The 25,023-nt window shown below is 44.8% G+C and overlaps 2 protein-coding genes across 2 annotated transcripts; one reads left to right on the forward strand and one right to left on the reverse strand.

Moving 5' to 3' along the window:
• Positions 1–190: 190 nt before the first annotated feature.
• LOC139917276 (myosin-16-like) lies at positions 191–24,354 on the reverse strand. The gene is made up of 44 exons (XM_071906373.2): positions 24,151–24,354; positions 23,853–23,996; positions 22,939–23,095; positions 22,455–22,482; positions 22,080–22,176; positions 21,750–21,842; positions 21,437–21,500; positions 21,090–21,188; positions 20,395–20,502; positions 19,971–20,105; positions 19,628–19,729; positions 19,353–19,519; positions 18,698–18,868; positions 17,827–17,997; positions 16,925–17,110; positions 15,731–15,818; positions 15,406–15,523; positions 11,815–11,935; positions 11,091–11,227; positions 10,841–10,922; positions 10,449–10,622; positions 9,986–10,066; positions 9,429–9,575; positions 9,226–9,330; positions 8,615–8,701; positions 8,253–8,398; positions 7,583–7,673; positions 7,027–7,083; positions 6,688–6,774; positions 6,292–6,537; positions 6,072–6,189; positions 5,712–5,839; positions 5,300–5,496; positions 4,889–5,021; positions 4,543–4,759; positions 4,128–4,264; positions 3,691–3,794; positions 3,280–3,472; positions 2,751–2,954; positions 2,049–2,174; positions 1,571–1,741; positions 1,256–1,456; positions 552–780; positions 191–420 (listed from the first exon to the last, which is right to left on the reverse strand). Exons 1-43 carry the CDS (start codon positions 24,352–24,354, stop codon positions 583–585), a joined length of 5,820 nt encoding a protein of 1,939 aa, XP_071762474.1. The 3' UTR covers positions 191–420; positions 552–582.
• LOC139917278 (E3 ubiquitin-protein ligase TRIM39-like) lies at positions 12,785–15,649 on the forward strand. Its single transcript, XM_071906377.2, has 2 exons — positions 12,785–12,860; positions 13,179–15,649. Exon 2 carries the CDS (start codon positions 13,181–13,183, stop codon positions 14,813–14,815), a length of 1,635 nt encoding a protein of 544 aa, XP_071762478.2. The 5' UTR covers positions 12,785–12,860; positions 13,179–13,180; the 3' UTR covers positions 14,816–15,649.
• Positions 24,355–25,023: the final 669 nt, after the last annotated feature.

The raw sequence follows: 25,023 nt of genomic DNA on the forward strand, positions 1-25,023 counted from the left end.
ACACATCTGGACAAACTCTCACACACATACACACAGACAACATGGTGGATGCTTGTATCCAAAGCACTTTGCACTACCATGAGAGTATATATTTCTTCTTCTATACTCTATACACTGAGATACAAACAAACACAGGTGTATTCTTGATAGAACACACACATACGACACACTTTGCTATATTCTAGGCGTACTAACAGCAACATATACTACATAGCGTGCAGGCTAAAATCTACTTTATACGTGACCGTTCCTAAGGCTACACAGGATTAAGACTATTGGTGATGTTTAAGACTTACTTAAGACTTTCTAAAGGGGGGTTAAGAGTTCTGGCTGGGGCTTTTTAAGACTTTCTCAGGGGTGTGTGAGCTCGTCCTCCCTCAGTCAAGTGTCCTCTGGAGGGGCGAATGGGTGTGTGTCGCTCTGTGGGGACAAAAGACTGTGTGAGTAATAATAATTTCTTTCTTTTTGAACACACCGTACTCTTCCGTTTCATTGCTTTTTGTGTCATATGCTTATCTTCGTGTAGGTGTATGTGTGTGTCAATTGCCTACCTGCTAGCGGTGTGCGTGTGTGTGTGTCTTTCTACTCGTCCTGGCCTCCCCGGGCGGGCTTGGTGACCTGGACGATCTCCACCGAGGTGAAGCCCTTGGTGGTGGAGGCTCGGTTCCTGGTCCTCAGTTTGTTCAGGGCCATCTCCGCCATGTCCGCGCGCTCCTCTGCATCGTCCAATTCGTGCACCGACTTCCTGTATTTAGACAGGCTGCTGTTGGCCTGCTCCTCCTGCAGCGACACACAGAGAACACAGGTTAGCCTCGGTTTGGCATTCCAACGATACTGTCGCTTTTGTTGGAGGGAAAACTCTCTATTTCAGCTTTTGAGGAATTAAACGAAACTGCTGATGACATATTTTTGAAGGTATTAAATTGGATTTTGAATGGGATTAATGAGTCTTAATGGGGTTCATGGGCCTATGCCACCAATTAAAGTATCATTTAATAATAAAAGTGCCCAAATTGGAGCTATGTGGTTATGACAGCAGGGTTATGCTTCCTTAAACCATCACAGCAAAATCCAAATCATTAATTAGAAACACAGAAATTAACATAAACACTTATTTTTTTACTCCAGATGCTCCATCAAACAGCTTGAATCTGAGCCTAAGCATCTATTTACTCTCTCTCTCTCTCTCTCTCTCTCTCTCTCTCTCTCTCTCTCTCTCTCTCTCTTTTCTATCTGTCTGTCTGGTCCTACTCACAGCGTCCTCGATCTGTCGTTTGTAGGACTTCAGCTTGTTCTGCAGCTTCTCCACCAGCTCCTGCATGCGCTGGTTGGTCTTGTGGTCCTCCTCCGTCTGGAAGACCAGCTCCTTGAGACGCCGCTCTCCCTTGCGAAGGTTTTTCACCGTCTCCACGTGGCGCTTCTGCTCCTGGTCCAGCTCGTTCTCCAGCTCCTTGATCTAGGATGGATGGAGGAGGAGAGGAATCAGCACAGTGTGTGGGTGAGTGGCTGGGTCTGCGTGTGTGCATGCTGAAGTGTCGTCTGGGGACACATGGATGATTGAAGTCCTCACCTTGGTTTCCAGTTTCTGGATGGTGCGTTTGCCAGCCTTCAGAGCCTGCTGCTCGGCCTCCTCCAGCTTCAGCATGAGGTCTCTGAGGTTCTGCTCCTGGTTCCTCTTGATCTTCTCCAGGTGGGAGCTCCTGTCCTGCTCCTGGCGAAGCTCCTCGCACAGTCGCGTCGCCTGGAGACACACACACACACACACACACACACACACACACATTTAATTTTGAATATCAACAGCATACTCAAATTTGCCTCAATAAAAGATGAAGCACAGCAGAACTGTGGGCCTGGCAAGGACTTGACCTGACCTCTTCCTTGTGTATAATTATATAAAACATTTTCAACCATAATGTCAAATCTTTTTATACATGTTGGGACTTGTTGGGATTGAAAATAATGTGCCATTTTTTCTGACTTAACTTGACTAAAACATTTTGCTGTCCTTAACGTTGAACTTTTTAAATTTTCGTCAGGACACTCACATCAATCACAGCCTTCTTGGCTCTCTCATCAGCGGAGCGAAACTCTGAGATGAGCTCCTCGTTCTCACTGGACAGTCGGGCGAGGTCCGCCTCCAACTTCCTCTTCAGGATAGTCAGACTCTGGTTCTGGAGAGAGAAAAATAGAAAAGATTAGATTAGAAGAGATGAAAATTGAATGATCCACATGGGGAAATCGGGCTGTCGCAGCAGCAAGTAAGAAGAATAGGGTCTAGAAATAAAAATATAGCAAAAGGGGGTTATATGAACATACTCAAACGAATGATTTGGTAACACTTTGCATTAAGTCTTCATTAACTAATGTTAATTAATGCATTTACTAACATGAATTAAACATGAATAACAAAATTAACAAAGATTAGTTAATATTAAATGTTACTTTTGTGCATTTAATATGAACTCATCTTTGTTAATGTCACTGTTCATGCTTAATTCATGTTAGTAAACACATTAGTTAACATTAACAAACATGTATAACAACATTAATTAATACAGTTGTGCATTTAACATAAATCTTTATTAATGCTGTTATTCATGTTTAATTCATGTAATTCAAGTAAATGCATTAGTTAACATTCATTAATGAACACTTAATGTAAAGTGTTACCAGTGTTTCCAGTACTCGGACACATGTGCGCGTGTGTGTGTTTTGCATGTGTGTGTGCCTCTGTGCTGTCCGGCCACCTGCATGGTGATCTCGTTGTGCCTCTCGGTGATGTCCACCAGCTCCTGCTCGATGAGTTTGCGGGCCCTCTCCGACGCCTCCAGGCCTCCTCTCAGCTCCTCCATCTCCCCCAGCACCAGGCACAGGCGGCGCTCCTGCAGGCTGTACTGCTCCCTGAGCTCCTCGTGCAGGCGGCAGTCCTCATCCATCTGCACCTGCAGATCCTGGAGGAGGAGGAGGGAGGGGGGACAACAGGGAGAAAAGAAAAGAAAAAGAGATTATAAGAAAATAGAATGAGAAAAGAATAAGAAGAAGTATAGAAAAGAAGAAATTAACTCAGAATTTATAATGCCATAGTAAGACAGCATGCTGGTGACATTCTGTTTCATGTTGATGAAAGTGTATTGAATCTATTGCTGGTCTACAGTCATAACCATTGCAGAAATGTGTATGTATGTGTGTCTGCTTCCACCTCTTTGGGATGGAATAACAAGCCTGTAAACAGAGGGACTTCTGTGATGGCTGCAGCAGAATGCTTTATGCTCCTACTTTGATCTGCTGCTGCAGCTTCTTGAGGGTTTTGACCAGCTCGGCGTTGTTCCTGTTGGCGTGCTCCAGCTGGATCTCCATCTCGTTCAGGTCTCCCTCCATCTTCTTCTTCATCCTCAGGGCCTCGGCGCGACCTTTGGCCTCTGCCTCCAGGCTGGCCTGCAACGACTCCACTGCACGCGCGTGGTTCTTTCTAGACAACACAAACAACACAGGGGACAACTTGTAACCTTTGAGCGGTTGGTTATATGACATGCTGGTGGCACAGATACAAATTTCCTCTTTGTGGACAATCATGATCTATCAGTACAACTATGAGTAAATATGAGTTCAAAGTGACACATTCATCATTTGAGTTTAAGTTTCTTCTTCTTTGTGTGTGTGTGTGTGTGTGTGTGTGTATTTTCTAACCTGGTAACCTCGAACTCCTCCTCCTTCTCGTGGATCCTGCGGTCGATGTCGGCCTTGACCTGAGCCAGCTCCAGCTGCACACGTACCAGTTTACCTTCCTCCACCTGGACACACACACACACACACAGTGGTTACAAAGACTGTGATGAAAGCTGGATAGCTGGACTGAAGCAGGAGTGCCTTGTGTATTGATCAGCCTGTAGTACAAGCTTTAAGGTTACGACAAGCTTTTCTGATCAAATCCATCACTTGTCAGTGAGGATTCCATTAAGTAATATTTCCACCAGCAGCCAAACCTGACACTGAACACAATCTTTCATTGCTTTTCCAAAATGTTTCAGGCATTCACCCTTTTCTGCAATAGTTCCATGCCTAGAAAACACAATTTTCACAAAAATGCCAATATTAACATGCCCAGAGGAGCTTCGTTATTGTACCTCTAGTGAAGCTTCAGCCTCCTCCAGAGCCAGCTGTAGCTCCTCCTTCTCCACCTCCAGTTTCTTCTTGGCCTTCTGCAGCTCGTGGAAGCTGCGGCCTCCTTCCCCGAGCTGGTCCACCAACTCCCTGATCTCCTCTGTGACAAGAGAGGGTACTTTGTCAATAAAGCCCGGCAAGCTGGTTTATACCAATGTGCTCATCATCCCTCTATTCCCTTCTCTATACCTCTATATCCTCTGTGCTACAGGTTGTCCAATGAAACAGAACAAGCAGACATGCCATAAAGAAAATGTAAACATGTATCTGTCTTTCTGAGGGAATCTTCTTGCCATTGTTCCAGACTCTTCTCCTTATGAACTATATGTGTATGAACGGTATCTTTAAGGACAAAGTCGTGCGTCTGTATCTGCTCACCTGAGAGGGTCTTGTTCTCCTTGCGGACGGTCTCCACCTGATCCAGGCTCTCTTCGTAGGCCGTCTTCAGCTTGTACAGCTCCGTCATGTAGGAGCGGCTCTCCTTCTGGCTGTTGTCCAGCTCCAGCTGCAGCTCCTCGTTCTTCTGGCTCCACTCGGCCGCCAGCTTGTCGAAGACCCGCTGCTTCTTATCCAGAGCCGCCGCCGCCGCGTTGGACTAGTCCAGCGGATACAGACAAAAGCAAAGGAGTTTTTAAGTAAACTTACATTGTGTCTAGACAAACAAAGGCAAATCTTGTTTTTGGTGGATGCATGTGTGTGTGTGTGTGTGTGTGTGTGTGTGTACCTTCTCCAGATCTATGGTGAGGTCCTCCACTTCTCCCTGCAGCCTCTGCTTGACCTTCTCCAAGCTGGCAGCTCTGGCCTGGGCCGCCTCCGCCGCCTCCTCAGCCTCCTGGAGACGCACCGCCAGTTTACGCCTGGAAGAGAGTGGGAGGAGAGAAAGAAAGAGACAGAGAGACAGCAGAGAGAGAGAGAGAGAGAGAGAGAAGGTGAAGGAGTCAAAGCAACCGTGGGATTTCATTAACAAAGAACTTTTTTCTCATGATAACTCAAAAAAGATATGACCAAATTCTAACCATCAATTCATTTGAGTTTTTCCACCACCATCTCATTAGGATTAACCTGTGCAATATATTTTGCAGTAGAGAGCGTGCTGTTCCTATCTTGGTTTCTGCCATATCCACGGTTCACCTACTTGGTCTCCTCCAGCTCCTCGGTGCGGTGGATGGCGTCCGTCTCGTACTTGCTCCTCCAGGAGGTGACATCGGCGTTGAGCTTGGAGACGAGGCGCTGCAGCTCCGAGCGCGCCTCCGACTCCTCCTCCAGCTGCTCCTTCAGCAGGGCGAGGTCGTGGCGGGCGTTGGCCAGGCCCACCACCGCTGTGCTACGGCCCTGGAGAGAGAGAGAGAGAGAGAGAGAGAGAGAGAGAGAGAGAGAAAGAAAGAAAGAAAAGTCAGCTATGTAATTTCATTTGTAAATACATGGGGTGGCAGCAGCCTAGAGAGTGTGAAGCAGAGCATTGACGGACTGTCGACTTTCCCTGTATAAATAAAAGGTAAAAAAAATTGAATTGAGAAAGAGGGAAGTGTGTGTTTTAGCATATCTACCTTGCTCTCCTCGTCCACCTGTCTCTTGAGCTCGTCGGTCTGGGAGGTGAGCGAGGCCTTCAGCCGGGTCACCTGGGTCAGCTTACTCTGCGTCTCCTCCAACTCCCTGATCAGCTCCCCGTTCTCCGCTACACACACACACACACACACCAAGTCAGGTCTATTTATAGGACGCTATTAACGTCACAAAGCACTTCATAAAACAAGGAGGGACACAAAATAGATTCAAAAAGCAAGGATAATAAATAGAGACAGAACCAGAATATTGCAAATTCCAAGAAACGGGGTCAGAGCTTGTGTGTGTGTGTGTGTGTGTGTGTGTGTGTGTGTGTGTGTGTGTGTGTGTGTGTTCGTTCCTACCACTCAGGCGGATTTTGACGGTGTTGAGCTCAGACTGATTGCGCTCCATCTCAGCCAGGCGAGCATTGGCCTCTGCCAGGCTGTCCTCCAGCTTATGGACGTGGACATCAGAGTTCATCTACACACACACACACAATAGTGCAGCAGTAGTTAGGCATCTAAGAACCTACATCTGTTATACACACACACACACACACACTCCTCCACCTCCCTCATGTACCTTAGCCTTCTGAGTGGCCTCCATGGTGGCGTTGAGGTCTTCGATCTCGGCCCTCATGCTCAGCTTGTCCTTCTCCAGTTTCACCTTCAGCCTGGTCAGGTTCTCCAGCTGCTCGCCCAGCTCTGCCATCGAATCGGAGTGCTTCTTCCTGAGCGCCGCCGCCGTGGCCTCTGATTGGAGCGCCGCCTCCTCCAGCTCCCGCCTCAGCTTCAGCAGGTCCGACTCGCGCTTCCTGTTCTGCTCAATCTGCGGGCCAAGAAGAAACAGCGGTGGAGGGTTAAAAGAGCGGGGGTCATATTGGAGCTTTTGTTTTCCACTGCTAAAACAACACAAAATGGCCAAGAATAATAAGACACTATAGCCTCTGATTGAGTGACAGCTGTCAGTCAAACTCACCTGGGTGACGGTGGCTCCTCCCGCTTCTTCCAGCCTATCACTGAGGTCCTCCAGATCTCGTGACAGCTCCGCCCTCTGCTTCTCCACCTATCACAGAACAGAAGGAGGGGCATTGAATCAATTGAATCTGTAACTGCAATAAATAATATCCCTCCAGTATGTATATTTGTCAGGATGTGAATCCATATTTGTGTTTTTGGACCCTATTTCTGTTTCAGTTGCCCTCTGGCTGTGTAGCAGAGACGTTGTTTTCTCCGCTCAAAAATTGTGAATCATGTAATAGATTTGAAGTCAAGTATTACAGCTGAAATGTGGATTCAAACCGCTCCAGATATGTACCTTGGCTCTCATGGCTCGTTCAGCCTCAAGCTCCTCCTCCAGCTCCTCAATGCGGCCCTGCAAGGGAGGACAAAACGGGCTGATGTGTCAGAGACCGGAGAGAAAACCTCACTCACACTTCTCTTTCTCCCCTGTTCTGCCGTCCCCCTGCTTTCCTCTCCTCTCGCCCTATTGACCTCATTCCCGCGGCGGCCATTTTGAACTCACGTCACACTCAAGGTGGGAAACCAGGAAGATTGGCATGTGCATAAAACTAGCATAAAATTAACAATACTTCAACACATAAGTGAGGACTTCAGAATAGCTAACAATCTCGGGAACAACTACAGTGACTGCTTGAATTTAGCTTATGTGTTAGCTAGCTTACAAGCTAGTTAGCTCCTAGCTAGCTGATTTCACTGATTAACCTGAGAGGAGGGAACAAATGAGTGAAACCAGCTGGTGTCGTGTTTAGTTGGAATGAAAACCTGCTTGAAAGACTCTTGGGCCTCCATGGCACGTGATTGAGAAAAACTGCTTTAAAGATAAGTCTTTCCAGCATTCCCGCTGTACTCACCTGGTGCTCTTTGAGCTTGCGGCTGAGCATGGAGCTGAGCGACTGTTCATCCTCCAGCTTAGAGTTCATGTTGTTGATCTCAAAGTCTCTCCTAGAGGAACACACAGCACACAGGGGGAGGTTAGGATCCACTGGGACTGACAGTGTGTGAGAGAATGAGAGATGTAGATGTAGATGAGTTTGTTTTGTTTGTTATATGTACAGGAGTAGCCATTAGAAGCCTCTCGTGCATCCTGCAACACTCCTGTATTTGTAGAGCAGTCATTCATCTTAGGGGTGAAACAGCAGAGCGGCAGATATGCAGCAAGCTTTTAAAAAGTGGCACTTCAATGGGTACATTGTGCATAATATATTTTAGCATGAAAGCTGCAATCTGCAACTTTTTTCTCATTAAAATAACAATAAATAAGATACATCAGATATTAGCGGTCTGTGTATGTCTGTGTCCCGTTGTATACCACAAGGTGCTAGATATTAGTTCATCAGACAGCTCATCAGATGAGTGACAAGTGTGACAACTGAGGGGGAAGAGGGCAGGACTGGAAATACACTTAGCTGCCTTAAGGCACAAACATGCCTATTATAGCTTTAATTAACTGATCAGCTGTTCTCTGTGTATGTATGTGTGTGTGTGTGTGTGTGTGTGTGTGCGCGGGCTTTTCTCTCTCACTTCTTGATGACCTCCTCCAGATCCAGCTTAGCGTTCTCCATGTCGTTGAGGTTCTCTATGGTCATCTTCAGGTCTCCCTCTGCCTTCCTCCTCGCTTTCTCCACCTCCGCCCTGATCCTCTTCTCCTGCTCCCAGCTGTCCTCCAGCTACACACACACACACACACACACACACACACACAAGCGCACACAGATCAATACTGAGTCCATTCCTCTCAATTTTTTATCTTGGTATTGAAAATAATGAGCTCAGTTGACACTAATATTCAGCAGCAGGTCCGCACATGGAAAATGTCATTGTTTCAACATTGTTTCAGCCTAAATAGTCTTCCATGTTTATATAATCTCTCTACAGTGACGTACCTCATTCACTTGGGTGTTGAGCTTGCTGTTGGTCTTGGTTAGATGGTTGACTTTGTCCTCCTCTGTTTGGAGATCTTCCAGAGTTTTCTGATAAAAATAAATAATTGGTAAATATGTACTGTGTAATCATGGGGGCAATTTGAGAGGGTATATACTGTATGAGAGGAGTTATATGAAGGGATGGCTAGAAATTTAGTGTTTGCTCCAAAATTAGATATCCACCTGATATGAATAAAATGATACCTACTCTTACACAATGATTGCTGGCAGGGATTCAAAGCAGATTATAGGTTAATATTAAAGTAAGGAGACATCTTAAAAATTTGTCTTACAAAATAGCTATATTTTTGAGGAATCAAGTGTGATTTTTTAAAAATATAGATTTTTTTATCCAAATGGAGAGCTTATGGAATGAAACCCTTCAGTTTATAACACGTGTCACCCTTATTTTAGGGGAAAATTGAAAGAAACCAATGCTAGATCTAGTGCAACAATAGGTCTTACATTTGATATGTTTAAGAAAATCATTGTCTAGCAATTGGTTTTCGCTACTTCAATTTCATTATTTGTGTGAATGTGATGTGTGTGTGCATGTGTGTATGTGTGTCTACCTGTTGCAGTTCCTCCAGAGCTCTCTTCTCCTTCTGCAGCTTGGCGATGTGGTCGTCTCGCTGGCCCAGGTCTCCCGTCAGAGTCCGCACCTTGAAGTCCAGACCCTAAGCACAACATTCAAAAGAAGAGAATCAGAATCAGAAAGCTCTTTTTTTTTGCCATGCAACAGATGGTTGCTAGGAATTTGTCTCCTCCCCGCTACCTGTTTCTCCTTCTCGTTCTTGGCCAGCGTGGACTCCAGAGCCTCCAGGTCTCTCTTCAGCTCGTTCAGCTCCCCCTCCAGCTGCCTCCTCTGGGCGTGGAGGGAGGCCGTGCTGCCCTCCTCCTCCTCCAGGCGCTCACGCAGGTCCTGAGTTCACAGTTACATTCGTTATAATACAACACAGTTAGCGTTATCTTTGTGTCCAAAAGATTAAAAAGCAGACTTTGTGTGTTTGAGGCAAGAAAAATGCCTCAAACAGACATAGATTTGAAAGTTTACATTGTAGTTTACATTATACATGTGACAAAGTCAGTGTTTGACTGTAATTCTTTTAGATTGTATACAGTATAGATTTTATTATATTAAACTGTATGCCTGCCACAATTGTTTATATAATGAGAAATGTACATACCGGTATGCAGAAATCATAGAAATCCCACTTTATGTGTGCTGCTCTATAGATACACTTTCATTACATTTTCCTGTTAGAATAAGCATTAAATAAGTAAATAAACAAACATATTATATCATGCCATAGTTTATATATGTCATATTACCTGTACCGACTCCTCCAGTTGGACCTTTTGGTGCATCAGCTGGGTGCAGCGCTCCTCAGCATCGCCCAGCGTGTCCTGCTCCTGTGGGGAGGCAAGGGGGTAAAAGTGAGTGTGCGTGTGTTTGTGTGTGTGTGTGTGTGTGTGTGTGTGTGTGTGTGTGTCTGTCTGTCTGTCTGTCTGTCTGTGGTGTTTCTTTGCATTGGTGAGATGATAGGGGTAAGGTATGTCTCTGACTCTAGGTGAGAAGGAAACCCAAGGAAGGAGGGTTCCCACCTGATAACCCTGAGTTGTTAATTCTGTATTTTTTCATGTAAAATTCAGACTATTCTTTGGCTTGAGAGTAGTCTAAGAAATAGGGCAAATGCATAGTGCAGCTTTAAGCTATCAAGCCAAAAAAAACATCTGAGTGTAACATGAATAAAAACAAGAAGCCTGAGTGCCATGTGTGTGGATGGGTGCTTACTGCAGCCAGCGCCAGGGCGAGGTCGCTCTTCTCCTGCGACAGAGTGACCATCTTCCCCTCCAGATCTTTGATCTTGCCCTCCAGCTCGGCCACCCTCTCCACTGCCACCCTCAGCTCCTCCTCCTTGGCCTTGAAGGAGTCCTCCTGACGGGCCACCATCAGCAGTGGCTTCACCTGGAGGAGGATGATGATGATGATGATGAATAATTCGCCCAGCGGGAAACAGCACAGCACAGAAAAGTGAGAGAAATGGGAAGAGAAGAAGAAATGGAGAGAAGGCAAGTGGAGAGCATAGTTCACATTTCAGGTTTATGCAGGAACCATTGGTGTGTGTGTGTGAGTGTGTGAGTGTGTGTGTGTGTGTGTGTGTGTGTGTGTGTGTGTGTGGTTACCTTAGTGTAGAGTTTCCACCAGCCCCAGTAGCGTAGCTGAAGGAACTTCCTCACGTTGCGCTGGATGGCCATCAATGCAATTCTGCATCACACACGCACACACACACACACACACACACACAACACTATAAGCACTTAAGAGTCATGTACATATAAACTCAACTCAGAAATCCTCTCTCTCATCCTTACAGTAACACACACCCACCTACATACACACAGCATACACACACACACATAGACACATCCTGACCGTCTATCCAGCATCTTCTTGAACTCGATCCTCATCAGAAGTCCTCGGAGGCGAGCCTGCAGCATGGTCATGATCTTGGCCAGCCGCTCGTCACGCATGTCCTCCAGCTTGGCCAGGACCCCCGCTCGGAAAAACACCTGGGAGGAGGAGAGGAGACCATGGACAGGTGAAGGAAGGAAGGAGAGGTAGATGAAGAAAAGAGGAGTAGAGGGAAAATGGGGAATGCAGAAAGAGGAAAGGTTTTGATTGGGTAACACAAGTTGCTCATAGTAGAAGAACAGTAGAAGTGTTTGGTGTCCAAATAAGATCCACCATTTACAAAAAGTTATATTTTACAATATTGTAGTGTTTTATAGATGACAGTAGGTATCTTAAGTTGATCAAATGACTACATTTAGACTCTAGGTTTTAGAAAAATTGCATGATGAATTTCAGGTAATTATTTTTTTTCCCCAAAATGGATTGCCTTTATGAAATGAACTGATCAAGTAGAACATTTGAGGAAGAGAATTACAAAGGGAATTGATTAGTTATGAACTGTATGCTTTTGACTGTCATCTTCACTGCCCTAAAATTGCAATGTATTTTTTTCTTGGTATTAATTTGTATATATTTGTGTCTTGTTGTTCTACAAAGCATTATGTTTTGCTAGATTTGACTTGACTTGTCTTGTGCAATAGCACTTTTCTTGTGTAAATAAGGTTCACTTATACCAGTGGTGTACCTTGCTGTGCCCGATGCGGTACTCCATGTTATCCAGGCCAATGGAACTGAGGATGAGCTCAGAGGCCTTCTTGTTGTCAACGAATCCCTTAGGGATCACATTGGGGTTCAGGATATAGTACCTGAGAGGCAGGAGGAGGAGGAGGAGGAGGAGGAGAGGAAGAAAAGGCAGAGGGATGGGGAGAAGGATGGAAAAGGGGAAGAAGGAGGAGACAAAGTAGGATCAGGAGAAGGAGGATGAGAAATCTTTTTTTTTTAAAGGATAGAAAGTATTTCTTATCTTCTTCTTATCTTAGTATTTCTTATTTTCCAATATTTCATTGAGATAGTTTACTGTTGCACTTATTGTAAGTCAGTCTGGATAAGAGCGCCTGCTAAATGCCTAATTGTAGTTGTAAATAATATGAATATACACAGTAAGGGAGATACAGAAGGTCCTGCTGAATTCAATCCCAGACCAGTAGGGTTTCCATAGCCATGGTCTTAACCATTGCATCATCTTTAGTCCACTGGTGTGTCCGCTTTTTTGTCTTTAGGCCTCCAAAAGGTGCTTTTGTTCACTTCTTTCAATTCAATTCAGTGAAAGCAAAACAAGAAATGAATCTGTGTGTTTTGTGAGAAGTTTGTGAGTGTTTTGTCTCTATTGTAGGTCACTGGAGTACCAAATGATTTCTCTTAAAATTATAGGTGCTCCATGCAGATCTGTAGCAAGCATAATACATAACAGAACTTATTGCGTCATAACTTGGCAGAGACAAATTCTACTAATCCTTCTAACAAATGCTAACCGTAGGCTGCTGCCAATCTCAAAAACGACAAACTAATACATTTTTTGAAAGGTTGAATAAATCCTTGGTAAGTGATGAATCAGACAGGCTTGTCAGATTTCAGTCTGTCCCTATAAAGAGTTAACCTTCACCAGGAAATAAGAGGGGAGTAACTGGAGGGAGGAGCATCTCAGCGTCATTTCACTGAAATGAAACTAAACCTCTACTCAGTTTCACTGAGACTTCAACTCTTTTTCTACAGAAAGAGAGAACAGCACAGGTGAGTTCAGCATTCCCATCTGCTGACACATTTTTTCTGATCTCACTGAATGACTAAACTCTGTTTCTTGTTATGAAATTGCTCACTCGTGTTGAGACTCCATCCAAGCATGGTGCAGTATCGGTTTCAGTGCAGCTGTATTTTGTGTGTTTTGTTGTTGCTTTTACATTTACATGGTGACCATTTACCTGATGCTGATCAAGAGTGAATTCTAATCAAAGTCTTGTAATAAAAAGCCTTGTATTTGTCATAGGTACAGCCCATTAAAAATGACCGTCTTTTCTATCCTCCCCTCCCTGCCCCTCTCCTGTTTTGCAGACATGGCCTCTGCAAGCGCTTCCCTGTCTGAAGACCAGTTCATCTGCTCAATCTGTCTGGACGTTTTCAGTCAGCCTGTAGCTATTCCATGTGGACACAACTTCTGCAAGACCTGCATCAGTAAATACTGGGACAGCAACGACTTCTGTCACTGTCCAATGTGTAAAAAGTCTTTTGAGGTGAGACCGGATCTCTTCGTCAATACCTTGATCTCTGAGATGGCTGCCCAGTTCAGGAAGTCAACCGAGCTGAATCCTCCCAGCAGCGACAGCCTCCAACAAGACACTGCCGGGCCAGTGGAGGTGTCCTGTGATGTCTGCATCGGTACCAAGCTTAAAGCCGTGAAATCCTGCTTGGTGTGTCTGGCCTCTTATTGTGAGACTCACCTGGAGCCTCACCAGAAAGCTGCAGCCTTAATGAAACACAAGCTGATCGAGCCTGAGGAGAACCTGGAGGACAGGCTGTGTAAGGCACACAGCAAGATGCTGGAGCTCTTCTGTAGGAGCGACCAGGTGTGTGTTTGTGTCATGTGCTTGCAGATGGATCATAAAGGTCATGATGTGGTCCTTTTAAAGGAAGAGTATAAAGAGAAGCAAGTTCAGTTGTCCAGTGGAAAGACAAAAGTACAGCAAAAGGTCAAGGAGCAACAGAAGAAAATTCAGCAGATCAGACGTTCTGTAGAGCAGAGTGTTACAGCCGCAGATGCAGAGATAGCAGAGGGTGTTCAGGTCTTCGCTGCACTGGTCGCCTCCATTCAAAGAAACCAAGCAGATTTCATTGAGGCGATGGAGCTGAGAAAGAGAGCGGTCGAGCAACAGGCTGAAGGATTCATCAAAGAGCTGGAGCAGGAAATCTTCAAGCTCCAGGAGAGAAGCGGCGAGCTGCAGCAACTCTCGCTCACTGAAGACCACCTCCGGTTTCTTCAGAGCTTTCCATCCACCTCCGACCCTCCACAGGTCAGAGACTGGAGTGGGGTGAATGTCCGCAATGATGCGAGCGTGGGGGCTGTCTGCACCGCTGTGGCTCAGCTGGAGGCAAAGCTAGATAAAGAAATGAAGAAGCTGCCTGAGGTGAAGCTGAAGAGGGCCCGGCAGCAGTATGCGGTAGATGTGACTCTGGATCCTGATACGGCTCATCCCGATCTCATCCTATCTGAGGACGGGAAACAAGTGAGACTTGGAGACCTAAGAAAGATACTTCCTTACAACCCGAAGAGATTCGATTTTGTTTGTGTTGTCCTGGGAAAAAAGGGCTTCTCCTCAGGAAGGTTTTATTTTGAGGTTCAGGTTAAAGGGAATACTAACTGGAGCTTAGGAGTGGCAAGAGAGTCCATCCACAGGAAAGGTGAGATTGACTCAATGACTAAATTCTGGTTGTTGCGGTTGAGGGAGGGCAAAAACTACTCAGCAAGGGATGCCTCTGTCATTCCCCTGTGCCCAAGAATGAAACCCCAGAAGATTGGGGTGTTTGTGGATTATGAAGGAGGTCAGATATCCTTTTATGATGTGGAAACCAGGTCTCTTCTCTACCTTTTCAAGGGCTGCAACTTTGCTGAGAAACTCTATCCAATTTTTGGCTCCTACAGTGCTGATGATGATAAAAATGCTGCTCCTCTGATCATCACCTCTGTTTATTAAAAGTGTGCAACTTTTTCTCTGTATCCATTATCTCATAAAATTGTGTAGTTTAGCATTGCAAACAATTGCAATTAGCAATTTTTCTTTGGGTTTTTTCTTTGTATATTTCAACATTTATGTATTTCTTTAAACTTTATGAAATTATTTCCTTGGATGTTTCTTTTATCAACCGTGGTCAAATTTTCTTCTTTCAGGTGTATCAATTTTGCAATTTGTATCACAGCATTCAAAATGTAAACAATATAATATATTCTGGTTGAATGTATCTCAATATATTGACAATACAATTTTTAAGCAGGTGTTGAGATACATAATTTCTGGTCAAAACTATGTGGTGGACGCCTTAGAGAAACTACAATATGCACAGTTAGGGTTTAACTGCATTCTGTATTATAATTCTATATTGTAATGTATTGTAATTCTTATTCTGCAATGCTTATTCTTCTTGTTCAGTTTCAAAAATGCATGGGCATCAGTTGCAAAATCTGAAGTGAAGAGTGAAGAGATATAAACTTCCTGGAGATATAACGTTTTAACATTATTGCAGTGAAATTGAAATAAAGGTCAATATACAGATCATGGAGTCAGACCTCTGTTTGAATTCTGGGTACTGTAGTCTGTTGGGGAAACCCTTCCTGCAGATACGGATGCCCTCCAGCACGCCGTTACAGGCCAACTGGTGCAGGATCAGGTGGTTATCTGTCACACCTGGACAGCACGAGAGAGAGAGAGAGAGAGAGAGAGACAGACAGACAGACAGACAGAGAAAGAGAGAGACACAAACAAACCAAACAAAATTACAATAAAACCTGGGAGAAAATACATTTGCATGATGAGATGCTGCAAAAGAAAGATACCGGCTCCAAAACACACGCTGGCAATAGCCCACCAGCACACACACGCAACCACACTGACCTGACTGCTTGTGCTCATTGGGGACGATGCAGCGGACAAAGTGAGGAGCAGTGCTTCGCAGGGTGCTCATCAGCTTGTTCAGTTGTTCCTGTTGTGAACGAAGAGATAAAGAGCAGTTTGTGAGCATGTAATGTTTAGAGATGTGCTAGTATGGGTTAGGGTTAGGTTAGGGTTTAGGGTGTGCATGTGTGTGTCCTTGTGAGAACCAGTTTGATTAGGCAGGGTTGGGTAGCTTACTTAAAAAAAAAAAAATCCATTACAGTTACTAGTTAACTCATCAAAATTGTAATGTAATCCAAGAGATTACTCAAACCCAGTAATGTATTCTGATTACTTTCAGTTACTTTCAGATTACTTATTACACCATATTTGAGGTGTAAACATACAGATAAGAAAAAGGGAAAAAGTTCAGGAAATTTATTTCAGGTTTGGATACACACATGCATTTTCTTCTATGCCACATTTGATAAAGATGTAGATTAGAACACCTGCCACTATTTAAATGGCCATCTGAGTTTCTGGCTTTCACATTAAAAGTATTCCCAGAAGTAATCTTCACATGTCTGTAATCAGAATACATTGTTTTCTTAGGTAACAGAATTTAATACAGTTACTTTTTTGTATTTAGAATATACAGTATAAATCTATTCTAAGTATTACATTACTAATGTCACAGTTGTGACTTTCAGTCCCTTTGTTCATTGTCTAGGTTTTGTATTTCTTTGTGTATTGTTTCCCTGTCTGGTTCTTTTAGTTCTATGTGTACCTGTCTGCCCCAGCTGTGTCTGATTTGTAATCACCTCTCCATGTGTATATTAGTCTTGTTCCCCAGTCAGTCTTTGTCGGTTCATTATTTTCTGTTAGGTGTCTGTTAAGTGCTCCCGTCTCTGTTTACCTGTTGTTTCCTGCACCCGTTATATTAAACACCCAGTCTTGGGGTTTGATCACTACCTGCCTCGCTGTCCTGCATTTGGGTCCTCACCACACCTCACCGTGACAACTAACCAACCCTGAGTTTAGGTTAGGGTTAGGGTTAGGTACATAGTGGTGAGGGTTAATGTTTGCGTTTGGAGTTAGGGAACAAGGTCCTCATAAGGACAGAAGTACAAAAATCTGTATGTCTGTGTGTTTGTATATGTGCATGTACAGACAATGTGTGTGTACAAGCATCCCCTATATATGTGTGTGTGTTACCCTGTAGAAGTTGGAGACCGTCTGGAAGGAAGAGCCTTTCTTCTGCTTCTTGGTTCCTGCGGCGGCCTCCTCCTCTTTGAAGAGCACAGCCAGCAGAGGCATGGAGGACTTCTGGAAGAGTCCCACCACCGTCTCATTCAGAGGGTCCTTGTTCTTCTCCAGCCAGCCGTTGATGTTGTAGCCCACCTGGGAGAGGCACAGTTTACTGCACTAATGTACGCTTTGATATTACACACTATACATCCAGAAATACAACTGATTTTTAGACAGACATGGACACACTTTGGCATACTGTACCTATACTTTACTATTAGCAATACACACTTGGATAGCAGAAACTCCTACACATTGAATATATACTGACAGACATTGCAAACACACAAATACACAGTAGAAAAGAGAGGTTGATAATAGGAAAAAGAGATCCAAGGCACTCCAAAATAGGTTAAAAAACCTTTATTCTATGAAGGCCATGGGACAGAAACGCATTGGATACCGTTTTTAAACTTTTCATAATGAATAACCAAACAGAATAAAGGCTAAACTATTTTGAGGCACCTTGGATCTCTTTTTTTTCCATAGACCCAGAAGCTAAGAAGCTTTCCAGCCTCCTATCTGTTTTTGATAATACCTCACTTACTTTTAACACTCACACACATACTCACACAAAAACACAAGTAAATTGAAATAGCCGTCTTGCTACATGGGTACCAATTTTGATCTGAACAGCATCTAAAGTGTTATAAGAGTTATATGCAGGTCAACTGGTTCAAATTTAACAAGCAGAATGGTGAAAAGCATTGTTTTCTCTCAGCACAGAAACACAGCCATTCCCACAGGGGCATTCATTCATTTTCCAGCTTATAAAACCTGATAAGGTCCTAAAACTATCCAGTACTCACAGTGCCGGCGTAGTGCACCAGCTCAAAGTCAGCTCCCTTCTTCCCCCCTTTAGGCTTGAGGAAGTTGGCGGACTTGCCCAGGTGGTTGTCATACAGAGCCGTCTTGAAGGTCACATTTGTCGCCTTAGGAAACACACACTGCTCCTCCAGGATGCTGAAAATCCCCATAGGCTGCAGAGGAGACGGAGGGAGGGCAGTGGAAAGGAGGGATGAGGGAAGGGTTGATGGAGGGTGGGAAGAGGGAGAAGGATGGAGGAAAGGGATACGGGAGAATGAAAGCGGGAGGGAGAGAGAGGGGGTAAGGGAGAAAAAAGAGAGATAGGGAAAGAGGGAGGTAGGAGGAGGAGAGAGGGATGGATGGGGTAAGGGAGAAAAACAGGGAGTGAGGGAGAGGTGAGGGAGGTGGAAAGAGAGAGAGAGAGTAGAGAGAACGGGGGTAGGGGGTAAGGGAGAAAGAGAGAGAGAGGGATGGAGAAAGAGAGGGACGGGGGTAAAGGAGGGATGAGGGAAGGGTAGGAAGAGGGAGAGGGATGGAAGAAAGGGATAAGGGGGAATGAAAGAGGGAGGAGAGAAAGGGGATGAGGGAGAAAGAGAGTGAAAAATAGGGAAAGAGGGAGAGGGAGGGGGAGGGGGATGAGAGAGGGATAGATGGGGTATGGGAGAAAAACAGGGAGGGAGGGAGGGAGAGGTGAGGGAGGCAGACAGAGACAGACAAAGAGAGGACAACAGACAGAGAGAGGGAGAGTGCACAGTATTACTCCAGCTGTCACTCAAGATGCTTATGTCCATGTTTGTGCACTGACTGTATGTGTGTGTGTGTGTGTGTGTGTGTGTATCTGTCTCTAAACGTGTCCATATGCGTGTGTGTTACCTTCTCCAGCAGCTCGATGCAGGCCTGCAGGTCCAGGCCGAAGTCGATGAAGACCCAGTCGATGCCCTCCTTCTTGTACTCCTCCTGCTCCAGCACAAACATGTGGTGGTTGAAGAACTGCTGCAGCTTCTCGTTGGTGAAGTTGATGCAGAGCTGCTCGAAGCTGTTGAACTGCAGACAGGAGAGGGAAAGGGGGGGGGGGGGGGGGGGATGAAGAGAACTCAATCATGTCTCACTCAATCTAACATTCATCCATTCATTTATCAACCTACCTACTGATTCATTCGTGACACCTCCACGTATCTGTCCATTCATCCACCAGTCTGTCCATGCATGCATTCATCTCGCTGTCTTTCCATAGCATCACCGATCCATTCATACACCTATTGATCCTTTTACTGTACCTCCACCCATCGACCCATTCATCCATCAGCCATTTAGCTTTCCCTCCATACATCCATCGATCCATCCATCTTTCCATCCCTTCACCGATCCATTCATACAACTGAGCTGATTCATACTGTTGATGTGTTTACAATACCTCCATCCAGCCACCATCCATCCATCCATCCATCATTTTATTAATACACCTATCAATCTATCTATATACCTGATCCATTCATCCATCCATCTGTCTTTCATTCATCCATCTTACCTCAAAGATCTCAAACCCAGCAATGTCCAGCACTCCTATGAAGAACTGGCGCTGCATCTTGGTGTCCAGGGTCTTATTGATGCGGGTCACCATCCACTTGAACATGCGGTCGTACACGGCCTTGGCCAGAGCGCCGATGCTGTACACACACTGGTCCTGGTTCTGACCTTTCAAAGGTCGAAGGTCAAATTCAAATTGCATTCAAATTGCAAAACAAATGCTTAGTATTTACAACAGGGTGCCCTAAAGAAAGTTTAATAGTGTCTTAGCGATACCTTTGGTCACAAACTCGTTGCCGACCTTGACCCGGGGGCGGGTGATGCCCTTCTGCAGCTCCCCGGAGTTGATTCCCATGAGGTGGGCGACTTTGTCAGCCACTGGGGGGAAGGAGGAGGAGAGGGGACATGGAGTAATTAAGGATTTTGAAAATGTCTTGTAGTGCTTGCTAAAAAAAACGGGGTCAGAGTGACAAACGCAAAGGGAGAAGGGGGATTGGATGGAACAAAAAAATAGAGAGATGTTGAAAAATATGAGCTGGAGAAGAGATAGAGAGAGAGAGAGAGAGAGAGAAAGAGAGAGAGAGAGAGAGAGAGAGAGAGAGGTGGGCTTATTTTATACCCTCAGTGGAATCCACATCTGCCTGCTCCTCTCTGGCTTTCTGTTTGAATTTCATGTTGCCGAAGTGCATTATGCCTCCGGTCAGCTTGTACACACTCATCTTCTCCTCGGAAGTGAAGCCCAGCACATCAAAGGCTTCCTGCACACACACACACATGCACACACACATAGACACACACAGGAGAGAGGAAGAGAGAAACAGAGATAGTTTTATACACACTAAAGTTAGTACAAAGAGAGGCAATGGCGCCATCAAGAGGCAAACTAATTTATTCAATTAAAAAAGAAATAAATAAAAGGGTCAGACAGATGAACACTAAGTGGTTCGATTTCCAATACTGATTTAAAATAGGAGGTTGATGTGAATAAGTCAGCTCATACAGCAGAGGTATGAGTGTAAAGGTGAAAGTGAATGAGGGTGGACTCACATCGGTGAGCATTAGCTCCTCTCCGTCGTCCATGTTCTCCACCACAGTGACTCCCTGACACACCCACACATACTGCTTGGGGTCCGGGCTCAGCAGCAGAGCCTCTGAAGACACAACAGCAAAGGAGGAATTTATTCCAGAATGAGACATCTATCATCCAGCATCTGGAGCCCTTAACTTAAAAAATAGCACAATTTAAGATAATGTTATTATCTAAATAAATATTAATGAGCAGTGAACATCAGGCAACAATTTCCTTCCAAAATATATAGTGTTTTGAAACAAACCCCTTTATGTATATTAATATTGTTCTGTACAATACTCATATCTCCAATATGCGTTTTGTAAAACACCACAAATCAACAAGTTAGATACATCATATTTTTAAATTTCAAAACATTTTTGAGACAATCTTATTATGTAAACAATTGAAGTGTAAAATCTCTTTTCTCAATTTTCCTGCTTTGTCAAAGGCAGATGTAACAGAGAAAACCATTTTTGGTGTTGCAAATGTTTTGGAGCGCAAACTAAGGACTCATTTTTCAACACTTAGTGATGGTTACGAAGTTGATGGTAGAATGTTAAGATGTCTCCAGCAGTGAAGAGTGTCTCTAATTTCTGTTTACATTCCACAATGCATGTACTTTAACTGCATGTTGACAGACGACTCCGTCTCCTATATGTGTCTCACCTATGAGTTCTGGCCTCCTTCCAGACAGGAGTTGGTAGAAGATGTGGTATCCTCTTTCAGCGTGCTGCTGGGAAATCACTCTGGACTTCTCTAGCAGGTCTGATCAACACACATGCACACATACACACAGACAAAAAGCCACACACACACATAGACACGCATAGTCTATAAGGGCCCAGCCTGAACTTACACTAAGTTTATTCATTACACTGCTGCATGGTATCTTTCTTTTCAGGAGACATAGGACTTGTAAACTACTCTAAGACCTGGTATTTCACCAAGCTGTGTTGATACCAATAAGGCTTGATACAAAGTAATAAAAGAATAAATCCATAAATCCCACTCACAGGACTCGATGTCGGCACCGGCCAGCTTAGCTGTCGGCCCAAAGTGGATGCGGATGAACTTTCCCTGAAACAGAAACACACATGAAGTATGATTCTCAAAGATTCAGTGTTGTCAGTGTCGTCGTATTTTGGCATTTTCATTTCATATGGTCATAGTTGTTGTATGTGACAGTGTAAAACATGATCACATATTTGTGTGTGTGTGCATGTGTATGGCCACACAGGCATATACACATGGTCAGAGAGAGAGAGGAAGAGAGACTTTTTGTGTGTGTGAGTATGTGTGTGTGTGTGTGTGTGTGTGTGTACTTACAAAGCGTGAGGAGTTGTTGTTCCTGGTGGTCTTGGCGTTGCCAAATGCCTCCAGCACTGGGTTAGCCTGAATGATCTGGTCCTCCAGAGAGCCCTGCAGCACAGCAGAGTAGAACACAACAGAGTCAGTAGAATGCAAAAGAGTATAGTAATAGAGGAAAGGAAAGGAAAGGAAAGGAAAGGAAAGGAAAGGAACGAGAGGAGAACAGAAGACAAGATCAGCAAAGAGAAGGAACGTTTACAAAGTGAGGCTATTTCAGGCAAAACAGCAACAAATTAAGTTATTTTGTCTATGCACACACACACACACACACACACACACACCACTTGCCTTGGAGTCGTGGGGTTTGCTCCCAGAGGCTCCAACATTGGCAAAGTACTGGATGACTTTCTTAGTGTTCTCAGTCTTGCCAGCACCAGATTCTCCACTGAAAGAGACAGACAGGACACACATAAGGACATGGATAAGGATATGTGTTGAAGAATGAGTAATATAGTCATATAAAATGTATCGCAAGGAGGGCAAGCTGAGTCAGATGAAGTTATTACTACCGTGCGATTAAAGCAGAACTATTTATAACGTGACTCAGGCGCGGATAAAAGTGGGTTATGTTAATTATAGCTGGACATTTATGAATCGTTTGTAAGGGACTCTCTAAGAAAAGGCAAAGTGTGTGTGCAGAGGAAACAAGCAGGCCGTCCTTACGTGATCAGCATAGACTGGTTCTCATGCTCTGTGATGAGAGGGAGGGAGAGGAGAGAGAGGGGAGAGGAGAAGAAGAAGAGAGAAGAATAATTACTGTTGATTTCCCCTTGAGCAGATCAGAGAGCTGTTGATGTCCGCTGTCCTCTCTCGGCAGCGGGCCCCGTCAGCGGCTCCAACGCACGGACAGCTGTCAACTCTCCCCTGACGCCACATAATGACTTCAAAGTATTTCCCTGAGCAAATCGGCGCACACACACACACACACACACCAGCCCGACTCATTCCAAAACCTCCTCCCCGACCCCCACCATCACCTCTAATGACTTTCAAGCATCTCATCTCCAGGGCTTCTCCCACATCGCATTCTCATTCCACATCTCCACCCTTTGTCCCTTGCTTGTTCTCCTCCTTTCTGACCCCATGATGGATTGAAATTTCGTTCCTCCCTCCACTCCCTCCACAACCCCTCAGCCCTCGTCCTCACCCATCATCATGTCGTGGTAGGCGTTGTCGGAGACGGAGAAGAGGTGAGGAGGAACTTCGTTGCGTTTCTTCCCCTTGTAGATCTGGGCCACCTTGGCGCCATAGATGGGCAGCCACTTGTACGGGTTGATGGTCACACAGAAGAGGCCTGAGTAGGTCTGGAAGTGGGAGGGAATGAAAAGGAAGTTTGAATGGCATCTAGGAGAATCAGCAGGATAGCGTACTGTATACTTTCAGTATTGTGGGTCACATTGTGTCATTCCTTCCTTTCCTCTCATGCATCTTCCCTGCCTTTCTGTCCGCTGTATCCTATCTATTAAAGCAGAAATACTATGAAAACAATTCCCAAAAAAGGTTAGGATGTAATATAGGAACTGGGTACTGGGGGTCTATGGTCTGGTGCAATTAAAGGAAAATTCCACCCTCATATACACTGTTATATATGATCAATCTGTGATGTTCAATACACTTAGAAGTTATTTTGTGATGAAGTGATGTAATTTACCATTTTGGTGTACCCACTTTCCCTCAACCCGCCTCATCTACTTCTACTTTATTTAGTGATTTCAAAGAAATGAGAAATCAGAATTTCCCAGAACGGGAAATGTGGGAAACAACCTCCAGAGAACGAGCCTGAACTTGTCCCATTCAGCTGTGGGTTATATGTAGAGAGAGCAATAGCGATTCCGATAGCATAGGGAGCAAGAGAGCAAATTTTTCCAGTGGAGAAAAAGCAAGAGTCATGCCCCTTACTCAAAACCCAACTTGTCTTGCGGCTGCGTTGAATTATGGTGCATTGACAATACTTTTGGTGGACAAATTGGTATCTATTTTCCTTGTTTTCCCTTCAAGTGTTCTCCATTCACAGTGTGTCCTATCCATGACCCCTAATGTGAACAAAGTTTTCAGTCTCACATAGATCCTCATGTTGACGTAGCGGCTGCGCAGGTTCTCCATGACGCTGGCCTCGTTGAGGAAAGTGAGGTTGGCCATGTCGCTGGCTTGGTAGAACTTAGGAGGGTTCATCTGCTGAACATCATCCCTCTTCACCGTCACCGTCTGAAGGCAGAGAAGAACATCACCATCATCATCATCATTTTCATCACGATAAAAATAATATTTAACTTGTTCACAATGGCTTCACTTCATCCTCATCTGAACACCATCAGTAACAAGCCTAGATCTTTAAGTGTGCAGCTTCATTGAGGCTTACAGTGTTCTTGCTGGTCTTGACGGTGACTTTGTCCCCATCCTCAGACTGAATCTCCGCAGTAATGAACGCCTCCTTATCGTCTTTGATCCAGCAGGAGCGCTTGATGTCGTACGTCTTGTTCATGGCGTCCAGGCGCTCCTTTTCAGGCGGAGCCAGGAATGGCATGGGGTCCACATCGTCCCCACACTCCCCTTTGTACGGCATGGCTGCTGCTGCTGCTGCTGCTGCGACCAACACACACCAAGTGGCTGACCGGCCTGAAGCACTCACTCACCTGCTGGCTGCTGTAAAGAGAGGCTGTGGGACAGAGAGAAAACAAAGATGAGGTTGGATCCAGGTTGGTCAGGATCCAAAATTGGGCTCAGGCCTACTTCTGGATTGTCCTGACATGAGGAGAGTGTCTTGATCCTGAGTCTTTGTACAAGAAACCAAGTGTCTTAATTGCTTCCCATGCTGATAAAGCTTAGCAACTGATTAGTTTGTGCCAGGTTATTAATGAAATCAAGAACTGCACTCTTATATGGTGCAAATTCACTGCAATATAAAGGTTGGAGGATTGAGAAGACACAGAACAGCAGGTAGATGTTCTGTCTAGGGGGTCTAATTGAAATATTACAGAAACAGGAGATCGGCTGCTGCTCTATGGGCCTTTCTGACAACTTCTGTCAACTTTTGCCTAAGTAATTCACATACATGGTGCTAAGAGGATTCTTGTTCCAATGCTGGTCACACAGTTACGACCCTTTCACACTGTTGTCAAGGAAACTTCATAGTTTGTCCATCATTGTTGTGATCTTATCCAGTGTATAGATCTTGTCTGGGTTGAGGTAGAGTCTTCCTTAGGACTAAAGCAGCTGTTCCTATTCTGACTCA

Source organism: Centroberyx gerrardi, chromosome 7, assembly GCF_048128805.1.
Source record: "Centroberyx gerrardi isolate f3 chromosome 7, fCenGer3.hap1.cur.20231027, whole genome shotgun sequence".
Classification (NCBI taxonomy): Eukaryota; Metazoa; Chordata; class Actinopteri; order Beryciformes; family Berycidae; genus Centroberyx; species Centroberyx gerrardi.

Bases quoted from the DNA above. Each gene is read 5' to 3' on its own strand.
- LOC139917278 (XM_071906377.2), top strand. From the start codon at position 13,181: ATGGCCTCTGCAAGCGCTTCCCTGTCTGAAGACCAGTTCATCTGCTCA.
- LOC139917276 (XM_071906373.2), bottom strand. From the start codon at position 24,354: ATGCCGTACAAAGGGGAGTGTGGGGACGATGTGGACCCCATGCCATTC. The intron at 22,483-22,938 runs GTGAGGACGAGG...CTCTCATCACAG, and splicing joins CTACCACGACATGATGATGG to AGCATGAGAACCAGTCTATG. The intron at 6,190-6,291 runs GTACATGAGGGA...GTGTGTGTGTAG, and splicing joins AGGCCACTCAGAAGGCTAAG to ATGAACTCTGATGTCCACGT.